The 14,514-nt window shown below is 36.2% G+C and overlaps 1 protein-coding gene across 8 annotated transcripts in view; it reads left to right on the top strand.

The window, feature by feature from the left end:
• Nucleotides 1–14,514, top strand: part of CCDC171 (coiled-coil domain containing 171) — a 496,773-nt gene that overhangs the window by 162,768 nt on the left and 319,491 nt on the right. For all 8 annotated transcript variants that reach the window (XR_003569147.1, XM_027863035.1, XM_027863037.1 and 5 more), the window contains one exon: nucleotides 9,979–10,081. Coding sequence is in view for 7 of the 8 variants with exons in the window: in XM_027863035.1 (XP_027718836.1) it covers nucleotides 9,979–10,081 (103 nt within the window). In the remaining variant the exon portion in view is untranslated. The remainder of the gene's footprint in view (nucleotides 1–9,978; nucleotides 10,082–14,514) is intronic.

Below are 14,514 nucleotides of genomic sequence, written 5' to 3'. Positions count from 1 at the left end.
CCGTTTCCTCTCCACTGTAATAAACTTTTCTGGTCTGTTTTGTGTGAGATAATTTACCCCATTCTACCTCTCCCTTTCTCCTTCTCCCAGTGTAATCCTCTCACCTCTTAATTTTATTCTCCAGATATCACCCCTTCATCTTCAACTCACCCTGTGCCCTCTATCTATCTATACATACAAACATGTAATTTTTTCCCTTCAACTTCTCTAATACTGACAAAGGACTCATGAGTTACAAATATCTTTCCATGCAGAATGTAAACAGTTTAACCTTAATAAGTCTCTTGTGATTTGTCTTTCCTGTTCCCCTCTTCATGTTTCTCTTGAGTCTTGAATCTGAAAGTCAAATTTTCTATTCAGCTCTGATCTTTTCATCAAGAATGCTTGAAAGTCCTCTATTTCACTGAATGTCCATTTTTTTCCCCTGAAAGATTATGCTCAGTTTTGCTGGGTAGGTGATTCTTGGTTGTAATCCTATCTCCTTTACTCTCCAGAATATTGTATTACAAGCCTTGTTGTCCCTTAATGTAGAAGCTGCTAAATCTTGTGTTATCCTGATAGTGTTTCCACAATACTTGAATTGTTTCTTTCTGGCTGCTTGCAATATTTTCCCCTTGACCTGGGGACTCTGAATTTGGCTACAATATTCCTAGGAGTTTTCCTTTGGGGATCTCTTTCAGGAAGTGATCAATAGATTCTTTCAATTTCTACTTTGCCCTCTGGTTCTAAAATATCTGGGCAGTTTTCCTTGATAATTTCTTGAAAGATAATGTCTAGGCTCTTTTTTGATCATGGCTTTCAGATAGTCCAATAATTTTTAAATTCTCTCTGCTGGGTCTATTTTCCAGGTCATTTGTTTTTCCAATGAGATATTTCACATTATTTTCTATTTTTTCATTCTTTTGAATTTGTTTTACAGTGTCTTGATTTCTCATAAAGTCACTAGCTTCCAATTGTTCCATTCTAATTTTTAAGGAAGTATTTTCTTCAGTAATCTTTTGGACTTCCTTTTCCATTTGGCCAGTTTTTCTTTTTAAGGGATTCTTCTCCTCATTAGCTTTTTTGGACCTCTTTTGCCATTTGGGTTAGGCTATTTTTTAAGGTGTTATTTTCTTCAGTATTTTTTTGGGTCTCCTTTAGCAAGTTTCTGACTTGTTTTTCATGATTTTCTTGCATTACTCTCAGTTTTTCCTCTACTTGTCTTACTTGCTTTTCAAAATCCTTTTTGAGCTCTTCTATGGCCTGGGACCAATTCATATTTTTCTTGGAGGCTTTGGATGTAGGAGCTTTGACTGTGTTGTCTTCTTCTGGTTGTATGTTTTGATCTTTTTGTTACCAAAGAAAGATTCTATGGTCTGACTCTCTTTGTGCTGCTTGTTCATGATTCCCGCCAATTACTTGAGTTATAAACTCCTTGTTAAGGTAGGAGTCTGCTTTCATTGTAGAGAATGTACTGTCTCAAGCTTCGGGGGTTTTGTGTAGCTGTTTTTTCAGAGATACTTCTAGGGACCTGAAAATTTTCAGTTCTTCCAAGGTGCTATGATCAAGGGTGAGGCATTTACTCCTTTCCTGGCCTGTGCTCTGGTCTATGAGTGACTATAAGCACTGTTTTCTGTCTTGGAACAGTGAGGAGAATTTTCTCTCTACAGCTGCTACAAACTCCCACTCCAGCACTCCTTCTTGCCCCAGGACCACCACCCAGAACTATGATCCAGATCCAGGTACGGGCAAAGCAAGAGAATCCTGCACCAGCAGAGAGATCCCTGCAATCCCCCTCTGATCAGCCACTCAATTCTTCCTCAGTCTGTGGGCCAGAATTCTCTGGAGGCAGCCGCTGCCCCGGGGCCAAACTTGGACAATGGTGCTGGGTTCTCTCTCTCTCTCACCGCAGACACAGACTTTTCCTACTGACCTTCTAAGTTGTCTTTGGCGTTCATGAGTTGAGAAGTCTGGAAACTGCCATAGCTGCCTGTGATTCAGTCCTCTGAGGCCTGCTCCAGGTTTGCTGAGATCTGTGCGCCCATGCCGATCTGTGCTTCTCTCCCTGCCTGGTGCAATATACCTTTCTGATGAACCATCCAGGTTATCTTGGGCTAGAAATTTGTTTTACTCAGTCTTTTTGTGGATTCTGCTGCTTTAGAATTTGTTTAGAGCTGTTTTTTACAGGTATTTGGAAGGGTTTGGCAGAGAGCTCCAGTAAGTCACTGCTTTTACTCTACCTTCTTGGCTCCTGTAAATAATGTTTTTTGGAGTTTGGCTGAAAAGGGAGGAAAGATGGAGGACAGTAGCTTTGAGAGGATGCTAGTAAAGGTTTTTTAAGGATGAGAGAAACTCAGACATGTTTGAAGGCATGAGGGAAAGAAACAGCAGATAGGGAGAAGTTGAAAATTTGAGTGGAAGAGATGATTGAGGTTGTAATATTTTGGAGAAGATGGTAATGCATGGTGTCCCAGGTATCTGTAGAAGAAGAGTTGGCTTTGGCAAGGAGAAGGGCCACCTTTTATCAGAGATTGAGAGAAAGGAGAATGCAGGGAATTGTATCAAAAAAGTTTTGAGATGAAGAGAACAGGAGAAGAGAGAATCTGTGCCACTGTTCTTTGGAGTGAAAGAAATAGTAGTTCCATATAGGTTCTTGGACTCCTCCTTTACCTTAAATGTTTGTCTCCAGATTTTCAGTGGACTTTCTGACTTTTTTCCTCCATGTCAGTGGATAGAGTTCTGGACCTGGAATTGGGAAGACTTGACTTCTAAGTGAACGTGATGAAGTCATTTCATCTCTTATTTGTCTCAATTTCCTCAAATGTAAAATGTGAATGATAATAATACCTACCTCCCAGGGTTGTTGTGTGGATCAAATGAGAGAATATTTGTGAAGCACTTAGCATAGTGTCTAGCACATAGTAGGCACTTAATGATTATTTCCTCCTCCCCCCCTTCACTCTATGGGAAGTGAATATAAAAATGCAGTATAAAATTTGAATAATTCAAACTGGGTCTTTTGGGTCTTTAACAGGTACTTTAATGAGTATGAACAACTCAGAACTTAATGCATTTAACTGTATTGTTATTATATACTATTAGGTATGTGCATGGATTTTAAAAATGTTATTTATAGAACTGATGGTATTTGATCTTTTCAAATAGTATAGAAGAAAAAGTATTATATTATGTGACCTAAGATGAGGGCTTTAATATTGCTAAGTTAGAGTTTTGTACTGCTATGTACAATATTTAATTTCACTTGTTGAATTTGTCATGAAAAACTTTAAACTATTAATTTGAAATGTATGAATTTAATAATGACTTAATAAACCTCAGTATAAAATTGAATTTTTAGTTGAACCTACTTGGCAGATCATATGTATTAGAAACCACTAGAGAGTCAGCTGATCTAGTTGAGTCTTTTCAGAAATTGCTGAAGATTTTTCCGTTAGCTTCTTTTGAAGCAGAGGAGCTATCTTTTTCAAATTAATATTATTAGCACTCACTTTGTGCTTTCTTGGATGAAATATTCTTTTTCAGCTCATCACTTCTGGAGATTTGTTTTTCTGCTACTCAGTAATACACAGTTACAGCTGCAGGAGAACCTATATATTGAAAAGGGAATTCTAGTCCCCAGGAGAGTTTGTTGAGAACGAGTAGTTTGCTCTCTAAAGAATTTATTATTGAAAATGGTTGAGTCTACCCAATTTTTTTTACTTTGTAGGCATTGCACATATTTAACTGATTGGTATATTTGATGGCTTTAAAAGTTAGGTTTCTTGGTAATATTTTAGCTTTAGATAATCTAATTATTGTGTTCAGAAGGAAGTGTTTTTGGACTTTTAAAATTAATGGACAAAGGAATGTTTTAGGGATAGCTTTTAACCTAACAAATTCGATTGGTTATTGTTTCAATATGACAGAAAAGATTAAATCCAAATTCTTCCTAGAAATCTAAGGGTCTTTTTTTGGGGGGGGAGTGGCAAATTTTGTGTATATATTGGGAAAATGAGCTTTTTTGTATCTATATTGTTTTTTCTAACAGTATAGGTTAAGGCAAGATTAAAAACAGGGATCCAGACAGGATCAATGAGAAGAACAGGTTGAGACTTGGTCAATAAGCAGAGATCAGGTCTTAATAAACTCACATTTATGTAGTGCTTTAAGGTTAAAAGTGTTTTCTTCAAAATAACTCTGTTATGTGGATAAGCAGTCAAGTATTATTATCTCCCTTTTTATACATAAAGAAAATGCAGAGAGAATTATTTTCTTCTTGTCATGTAACTAATAAGTGTTAGAGCAAAGATTCAAAATTGGATCTTCAGAATCTGTGTCTCTAGTATAATTTTCAGTACACTATGATGCTTCTGAAAGCATGAGATGAGTATGAAACTGGAACTAAAAATTTGGGAGAGAATTGCCACTGTATCTTGTTGCTTGGGTAGGAGCTTGAAGTAGATGATTTCTTTTTATCTGGTCCATTTTGATTCTTTCTAACTTAATTCTAGCACCAGACTGTTCCGTCTAGGCCTTAAATAGTCCTGACCCTTTAGAGATGATCCTAGTTTCCAGAGGTTGTAGACACTGGGGTCTTTCATCTCAAAATTTATCATGTCTTTTTCAGATGGTAGCTCTATCCTGTCTGGTCACATTATAGATCCAGCTATGGAATCTGAGTCTTTGGTGGGCTGAATGGAAACTACTTTCTCTAGGTTCCACAGTGCATAATTTTCATCTTCTTTAGCCGAAACTAGCCATCTTTTCTCAGACCTACCAGAGCAGAGAGAAAGGCCTTGGTGAGCTAGGCTAATAATGACCATTAACTTAATAGGCTAGAAAATTATAAATTCTGCAGGAAGTAGCATTTTAAAAGTCTAGGGAGCATGATTATTTCATGTATACGGTGACACTTGTCCTAGCTTAATTAATATGAAAACTCTCTGTTTGAAGATTTTAAAATTATCTGAAATTATTATAGTGTAGTTGTAGCTGGTATCAGGAGACTTGGGTTTGAATCATTGCTCAGCTGTTAACTCCTTGGGTGAACTTAACATTCTAGGATCCTCTTCACCCTAAGGGGCCTAGCACCAGTCTGAAGCTTGGAATTATAGACTATGGACACCTTTTGGTGTATCCAAATAGCCTTTTGGCTATTGTATGCTAAATGGGTGGTTGTCCAAGACCATGTAATGCCTACCAGACTTCTATTATTCTGGATACACTAGGTAGGTCTAACATATCTTAGTATTTATAAATACCTTATCAAATGATGTGAGAATGAGGTCAGTGATGCTTGTATAGTATGTGTGTGTACTCATACATACACATGCACAAGCACACACACACAGACACTTAATGTCCATAAGTGAGCTTAGTGAAGACAATAGTGGCACGTGGATTGTTAGATTATTATGTTTCTGTTCTTCCTTAAAGTTCAGTTAGACATATACTCTGAATGGGAAATGTTAGTTTGGATCTAGGAATCGAATTGAGCTCTTAGACAAAGCTGGAACTCATGCCTTTGCATTACCTCGCTCTGCCTCTGAATTACTAGGGCTCCCTTGCCTGTGAACTTTTTTTTTTCTTTGTTAGCATTCTGGCAGATTTTTTTTCAGAATTTATTTAGTGGTCATCTGTGGTATTGAAATGCCCAATGCCTCCACTGAGACCCTTGGTTTAAATGCCTCTTTAGCTGTTAACATTGTTGTTATTTTAACCACTCTTTGTGGCTAAAATATCTCCTGAAGTCCTCCTCCAGTGACTCCTTATGTCATGGAGTTGCTTTATCTGGCTCTTTAAAAGATATTTCAGTGGAGCCTAAGTCTTGAAGCGTGGACCTGGTGATGAACTGCTTACCTGTAGTCTGAAGATCAGCCTGGCTGTTTGTAGAGGTGCCTGATCAGAGGGTTGGCTAACAGATGGTGTCTTTTTTTGACTTTAGAAACTCTGAAATGATCCACAGAGTTGAACAAGGTGTTATCTATAGTGATGAAATCACAGGTCCTTGAAATATTAAAATATTATGGACAAAACATCTTAATTCAAATCAACAAAAATGTATTAAATACTACATTATGTGTCAGTAATGCAAAAGCAAAATCGATATTCTATCGATGAATTTTGACTCGACATTTGAAGAGCTGCCTAGTTTTAAGACATTTTATTGGAATCTTACTAGGCTGAAGAAAGGATTCAGGAGATTGAGTTTAACCTAGGAAACAATATATATATATATATATAGATATTTCCTAACACTACTTACCCTATTCTTCATTTAGTCTTCCCAGTACAAAGTAATAGTGGAGTGAATAAATTTGATTATATATATAGTGTGTGGCGAGTCAAAAACACACACACATACACACATACCTATTGCAGATGTGGTGCATAAGCTGGTGTTTCACAGAATCTCAGAGTTGGAGATTTGGAAGGGCTTTCCCCATCCTACTCCCCATCTTCCTGGTTTCCCTCTTCTCCCCTCCACCCCCAACCCCATCTCCAGTTGTGGAACCAGGATCACATTAGCTTTGCTATTGTTCTTATATGGGATTTGTCAGTCTTCTCCCCATTCTCCCCAGTGGCCCCATTCATCGTCCTTGTAATTTTCCTAACTGGAGTGCTCCTATATGGCCACCATGTCACTATGTGTGTTGACTCCCCCATTAAAATGTAAATGCTTTGAGAACAGGCACTCTATTTGATTTTGTATTTATATCCTGAACTTAGTACAATACTTTGCACCTAGTAGGTGATCACTAAATTCATATTTATTTATTCATTCATTCATTTATTCATCTAGTTCAACCCTTATCTGAACACGAAACCACCCTACTTATTTGCTCCCTATATTTGACTATATGAGAAGCTTTGTTTGATGATTATTTATTATCTAAAACAGCGTCACCAAGTTTGATCATTTAAAAAATGATTTTTTTTAAGGCAATTGGGGTTAAGTGACCTGCCCAGGGTCACACAGCCAGTAAGTGTCAAGTGTTTGGTCTGATGCCGGGTTTGAACTCAGGTCCTCCTGACTTCAGGGCCAGTGCTCTAAAAAATGATTTTTCAAAAGCACGTGTAGCAACTATAGACACTTTACACATATGTGTGAATTATCTTAATTCTTTGTGGTATAAGGGTAGAAATCAGTCAACCAATCAACAAGAATTTATTAAGCACTTGTTATGTGCCAAGGGATTCAAAGAAAGGTATAAATAGTCCCTGATCTCTAAAAGCTCATATTCTAATGAAGATAGCATGTAAACACTATGTACATACAAACTATATGTAGTGTAAAAGTAATGCTTATGAAAGAGAAAATGCACTTTGTAAGATGGAGCCTAGCTTTGAAAACACTGAATAAGGTGCTGGCAACTAGATATGCAATCAAAATATTACTCTCAAATCATATTGACACAAAATGTAGTTGTAAAATATTAAAACTCAGTGGGGTAGCTAGATGGTACAGAGGATAGAATGTTGGGCCTGGAGTAAGGTAGATTCATCTTCCTGAATTCAAATGTGGCTTCTGACCCTGGGCAAGTCACTTAGCCCTGTTTGACTCAGTTTCCTCATCTGTAAAATGAGTTGGAGACCGAAATGGGAACTCACTCCAGTATTTTTGTTAAGAAATACCCCAAATAGGGTCACAAAGAGTCAGACATAACTGAAAAACGACTGAACAACAGCAACAACAAAACTCAGTTGTGAAAAATTTGGCCCATCTCTTCATGTAGTTCTCCTGAAGCTCCCATGATAAGATGAGATTGAGAAAAAATTACTTTCTCATTGAAAAAACAACAAAATAAAGAGAAGGGGATAACTAAACAAGATATTTCTAGGTTTACCTTGGCTTTTATTTTGCCTTCATACTTAAAACGATTGTCCTGTATAAACTTTCTTACTAGTCAGTCATCTATTTCTTACATAAGTCTAGGTTGTATTCCAAAAAGATTGTCTTTTTGTTGTGTTAAGATTGTCAATAGTTACATAAAGATTTTATTAAAAGTGTGCTTCCACGTTTGGAGAATATGTTTTTCTTAACTTTGTACCATGTTGTCAAATCAACAGTCTAACTTTGAAAGTGAACAGAAGATAGCTGTTGCTTTTGATTCTTGACTTTGTTTTCCTTGTGAGGCTTCTCTCTAGTTTCTTTCTCTGGTAAGGAGATTCACTTGACTTGTGCTCTCTTTACTTCACTACTTAACTTTTCCTTTGTGACTTGGGTGGCCTTTATGTCATAAATTTTTCTAGCTGTAAAATTGAAAAAAATTCATCACTGTATAATATTTATTATATAAGAAAACATTATATAACATTTAAATCTTTAGCTGAAAGATGAAGAATGATGTTGCTGTATACAAAATATTTTAACAATGATGCACTGTATTGATAATTGGTATTTTGTAAAATATATTTGCAAAAAGTTTCCTATATAAGTTACATATTGGTTTAACAGACTTTTGTAATTAAAGAAGCAGCATGTCATAGTTGTTAGAGAGCTTGTCTTAAATTTGGAAAGACTAGAGTGTATTTTCCATCTCAGATATAGGGGCTCTGTGACACTAGTTAAGTCATCTGACCCTTCAGTATAATAATCAACACTCTAAGAGTAAGATGAAGAGATGGTGTCCTGCATTGATATAGGGAGTTGCCTTACAGAGGAGTTCCCTATATTAATGAAATCTCTATCCCTTCTGATTAAATTCATACCACATAAATGCCTGGGTGCAGTGAGTTATTATTCCAGTTGTATGAGTGTGAAAATGAGAATGCCAGTAAGGTTGGGTAATTTTCTTAAAGATATATAACAAATGAACAGCAGAGCTAGGACAATCAGTGCCTCCCAAAGCTCTGTCTTTTCTTTAACCTTCTGACTTCTATATGTGTATTTTTATCATCATCTGCAGCAACAACAAATTTATTGTATTCCTATTTGTCTATGATGCTGTAGTAGGGGCCATAAAAAGCAACCTGTGCAGACAAGTCAAGGCCTGTTCCCTAGCAGGATACCACTGACTTTATACATAGCTATAGTAAGAGCTACAGTTAAATGTAAACTCTAAATGATAGAAATAGAAAACAATTGGGAAATTTATTAGGTATCATTTTAAAGATACCTAAAAGAAGCTATTTATTTGGCCACTGATGGTTGTTAATAGAAAACCTGGTTGTTTGAATTTCAGAAGTACATTTGAGTTTCTATATGCTAGTGGTCGTTGCTGCTGGGAAGCCCTTGGCTTCAGCAGTAGTATATATCAAATATAAGTCAAGTTTAACTATGCATGTTTTAAGGAGGCAGGAAATAAATATATGTATTTGTTTGGAGACAAAGGAGAGTAGCTTTGGAGGCTGCACATCAAATGAATAGTAGAGTAGACAACTTTTATACTGGTGATAATGATAGACAGATTGTTGGGGTGTTGTTGGAGGTGAGCTTTATCTGAGAGTAGTGAAGATATTCTAGGCAAGAAAAAGAAGTTTATGAAATCCTTGCTTCTACATGATTCATAATGGAATACAATGTCAAATGGGTAGATAGATATAAAATGTATTAAAATATAGATGTGAGAATTATCTTTCCAGATGATCACATATGCTTAAAACTGCTTGTGATTAATGGCAGTTATTTTATTAGAAAACAATATTTATTTTATCTACTTTTACATTAATAAAATAAATAAAATCAGTTATCTAATACAAAAATGACAAACTTAAGAATAAAATTAGAAAGCATCAAATGGAGCCTCTAAATCCTGACAATTAAAAAAACTTTGGAATCTACCTGTTTCATGGCATAATGGTCATCAGATGAATTCTGAGTTTTATGGAAAATTGTAGTGTGCTATGTTAATGATATTTTAAAAATAGATTTGACACTTTACTTGGGAATTTATTTACAGTGTACTATAGACACATTTTGTATATAACCTTTATAGTATAATGAATTATTATTTGTAATTTTTTTTCTTTCTTTCTTCCTTTCCAATACTAAAACAGGCTAAGAGGCACCAGGCCTGTCTTACAGAGATGAATGAAAAGAATGTGAAAGAGTTGGAGTTGCTCTTAGACAGCTTTGCTGGGTCTGGCCAGCGGACATCAGGTTAGTTGAAGGTATAAGATGACAGATGCATCTGTCAATGTTCCAAAGTCACTACATTGTGGGAATTCTGCAGATGCCTCTTGCAGTCCCTCTTCTCAACATGTTTTGATTTGATGACATGATAAGAGCAGTTCTCACAGCAGTCAGTTGGCCTAGCTGGCTGAGAAAGGGTGACGGAATGTGGACCTGCTGTTGTCAGCCCAGAACTTGATTTACAAGTGCTGGGGTGTATATGATTGGACAGAAAAGGGCTCGCTTGCTGTGCTCTGAATCCAACTGAGAAAAAAGTCCTTACAGTATACCTGCAAGGGGAACAGATGTTTTGATTGAACTGAGCCAAATTCTGAGGCAACCTTCAACAACTTAAAGGTCACATATTCAAAAAGGTTATGTAGGACACAGGATTTAACACTGTACATGTTCTATACTGTTGCTTTCTAGCCAATTGTCATATCCATTTTCTGTATTTGTATTCATCTATTATCCAGGTAAGTATACTTGGGTGGTGAACTTTTAGTTGTTTTAGTCCATTTTAATAGCTATAGGAATATAAAAATGTTATCAAATAGAGATATTGCAAGGAAATGTAAAAATCAATATAATTATCTTATCAAATGAGTAGGAGATTTATAATAACACTATAGTTTCCACTTTTTCATATCTTCTTGCTTTAAGAAAGAGTTATGAATTGTATAACAAATTAATATTATAATTTTAAATGATCCATCTTAATTATTTGCTTCTGTTACTCTGGCAACCCAACATTATTTCATTTGTCTTACAATTCAGTTGCATTTCTTGACGAATCAGGTGAAACAGAAAAAAATCTTTCACGCTTGAAAAAATTGCTGAAGGGATTCATTACTCTCTAAAGAATGAATGCAGTATTAAAGCAGCAGAGAAGTTCCTTTAAGCAGTCTGGGAATTCAAAAAACTTTGCTGTCTCCATGTTTAAAATCTAGAATGGTTACAATTTAAGAGCACATGGTTTATTTGGCCTTTATTTGGCTCTGTAAATTCCTTAGATGATGGCCCTGTGGTATTTTTAATGTTTCATCTTGCCTAGTTTCTTTACTTTTACATTTTAAATTGTGATTTAATTGAATTAATAGATATAGTTTTCTTATATTCAGATTTCTAAGAGATACCAGTGATTCTGTAGGTTGATATGGTATAAAAAGTAAAGAACAATGCAAATGATGTAATAAATACAGATGGCTAGCTTCAAGGGAAATTTTTAAAGTGCTATAATTTTTTTTATAGAAATTGTAGAATGTTTCTACAATTATAGCAATTGTAGTTTTCTGATTGTGTCATTTTAATGTAGTGATGACATATCTTTTGAAAGTATTAACAGTAGTATCTTAGCATGTCTTTTGGCTCATCAGTAATGTATAATAGATATTTTAGATGTGCCTTTATAGTTGACTTTGAAATGCCAAGAATCATGTGGCATATATTTTTTGACTCTTAAAATTAATTGATTAAAAAGCAAGTTATGAATTGTCATTAATAAACTTGAAGTATGAGGGCTCCACTCTCCATTAAATAAAAAGGCCTTTCCAGTTTCCTCCTTTTAATGCTATTCTTTTTAAAGTCCTTATTTTTTGTTATAATTTATTACAAAAAGTTCTCCATTTTGGTCAGGAAAGAGTTTTAGCATTTAAAAAAAATATTTGTTCCAAAAGTTACTTGTAATGTAAACAGAGTTGGTGATTCAACCAGCTTATCGATAGTCATCTTCATTACTTGATCTTTTAAGACTTCATTTAAAATAGTTTACTGTTAATATTTAGTTTTCCTAAATTCTGTTTTCATATAAAATACTTTGAGGGTATATATTTCCTCATATTAAAAATATTACAAAAAGAGGTGTACTGAAATACAAAAAATGTATTGGACCCTCAACATTAAAATTAAATTTTCCCTCCCAGCTTGTACAGTTGGTGGTACTCCTGTGCTGTCTCACAATTCTTATATTCTTTTTCTTGCCCAGAGAGGGACTGATGGAATATAGGCACTACAAGAGTGCTTAAGACTACCAAAACCGTGACCCTCAATTCTCTTTTTCCTCATGTGGAGAAATTAGGAAGGAGTAAGAGGATTTGTAGAGTGGCAAATGAGGACGCTCTGGAGCCAGGTTTAGAAGATCCTGGCTGTAAATTTCCCAGAGAATTAAGTACATTTTATAAGAGTGTTTGCCCTTAGAGTAAGTCAGAGGTGGTTATCCAGGCCCCTGCAGGGTGCTTTCTGGGAGGAACCCTGGTAAGCCAGATATCCAGGAAGAGCTGCTTTCCTCTTTGGCCATCTAGTTCACTTTTCACTCTGTTACTCACAGTTCAGCTATTATTTCTGTGAGAATGTGAAATTTCTTGTCTCCAGACTTTTATATTACCCATTGGACATTTTCATGGTAAGTATTTTAAACTCACCATGTCCAAAGACGCAACTGTTCCCCAACAGCGACCAATTACTGTTGATTCCCAAAATTCTTCTCACTCATTTGGCTGGAAATCTAGAAGCCATCAATGATTCGATCTTGCAGTTCCAATCCAGTCAGTTACCAGGGCTTGTGGATTCTGTCCATTTTTGCATCCTTTGATCTGTCTGTTCCTTTCAGTCCCCATTGCCATCACTGTAGTTTAAGCTTTTATTTCACCTGTAGAGTAGCAGAATAATAACTAATATTTACATAGCATATTGAGGTTTCTAAAACTAAATGTGCTACATAAATATCAAGTATTATTATTCTACTCTGTATAGGCTATCCTGAGGTCAAACTGGCCTACTTGTTACTTTGTTGAAAATGTTCTCAGCTTCCTCACTTCTTTTCCTTTGTTCAGAGTCCATACTCCTCTCACTATCCCTCCCATCCCCACTTTGGGGACCAAAATGACATCACTATGTTGGCATCATGTACAGAGTATCTAATTGTGGCTGATTAGACCAATATGAACTTGGAAGTCTCTACACGGGTCAGGCACAAAGAGTGAGCATTTGGAATGGAGATGTTTGTAAATGTGTGCATCTCACTTGCATTTGAACTACTACAGTTGTGCTTTGCTCATAGAGCACGGTGCCTTCTTTGATATGGGCATGACATGTTGTTTGGTCCTGTGCCAGTGTCTCCCATTTCTCACAATTGATTCCAGAGTTCTTCAGAGGTACCTTGAGATTGTCCTTGTATTGCTTTTTTTGACCTCCAAGTGAGCAATTGTCTTGTGTGAGTTCTCTGTAAAATAGTCTTTTAGTTTTAGTTTTTGATCATCATACAATATTGCTGTTGCTATGTACAATGTTCTCCTGGTTCTGCTTATTTCACAAAAAGAGCTGTTATAAATATTTTGTATATACAGGTCCTTTTTTAAAAAACTCTTTGGAATACATACATAGTAGTGATATTACTTGGTCCAAGTTTATGCATGATTTTATAACCCTTTGGGTATAGTTCCAAATTGCTCTACAGAATGTTTGAATCAGTATACAATTTCATCAATAGGGCATTAGTGTCTCAGTTTTACCACATCCACTCCAATATAAAATAATCGTTTAGGTAAACATATGTTTCGCATTTGAACAGTGTGGTGAGCCCATCAGAGTTGTGCTTTCTGCAGTAGGGTTTGAATGCTAGATAGTTCAGCTTGACTTCGGTGTCCAGTACCTCATCTTGTCAGGTGATCTTTAGAATCATCCTAAGATAATTCAACTGGAAGCAGTTAAATTTTCTGACATGGTGCTGGTAAACTGTCCAGGTTTCACAGGCACAGCACAATGGCTCTGTAGACTCTCAGTTTGATACCTTTTCTTTTCCACACTTTCTTTTGGAGCCTCTTAAACACTGAGCTAGCTCTGGCAATGCATGCCTCAACTTCATCATCTGTGTGGGCATCCCTGGAAAGTATACTGCTGAAGTTACCTACAGCATTCAAAATTTCTTCATTTGCTGTAACTGATGGTTCAGGTTTCATGGGGTGGTGGCTAGTAAAGAGCCTCTGTTTTCTTGGTGTTAATTGTTAGGCCAAAATTAGCACAAGTGGTGGAGAATCAATCCATACTTTGTTGCATTTCAGCCTCAGAAGCTGCTCTTAGTGCACAATCATCTGTGAACATAAAGTCATGCACCAACTCTCCTTCAACTTCAGGCTTGGCTTATAGCCATCTGTACAGTAATTGATGCTGTTGTCATCCTCATTGAAGGCATCTGAAAACATTGCTGAAAACATCATGCTAAAAAGCATGGGAGTAAGCACACAACCCTCCTTCACTCTATCCGTTATCCAGAACCTGTGCAAGCGTGCCATCATGGAACTGGCATCTTATACTGTTGAACTTCTCTGGGCAACCAAATTTTGCCATGATTTTCCACAAGCCCTCCTGACAGTATCAAGGACCTTGGTCAGATCAACGAACATCATGTATAGACCTCTGTTTTG

The sequence above is a fragment of the Vombatus ursinus genome, unplaced genomic scaffold (assembly GCF_900497805.2).
Source record: "Vombatus ursinus unplaced genomic scaffold, bare-nosed wombat genome assembly UNPS02014770.1, whole genome shotgun sequence".
Lineage (NCBI taxonomy): Eukaryota > Metazoa > Chordata > Mammalia > Diprotodontia > Vombatidae > Vombatus > Vombatus ursinus.
The sequence above is the reverse complement of the archived record's forward strand: the minus strand, read 5'-3'. Positions and strand labels throughout refer to the sequence as shown.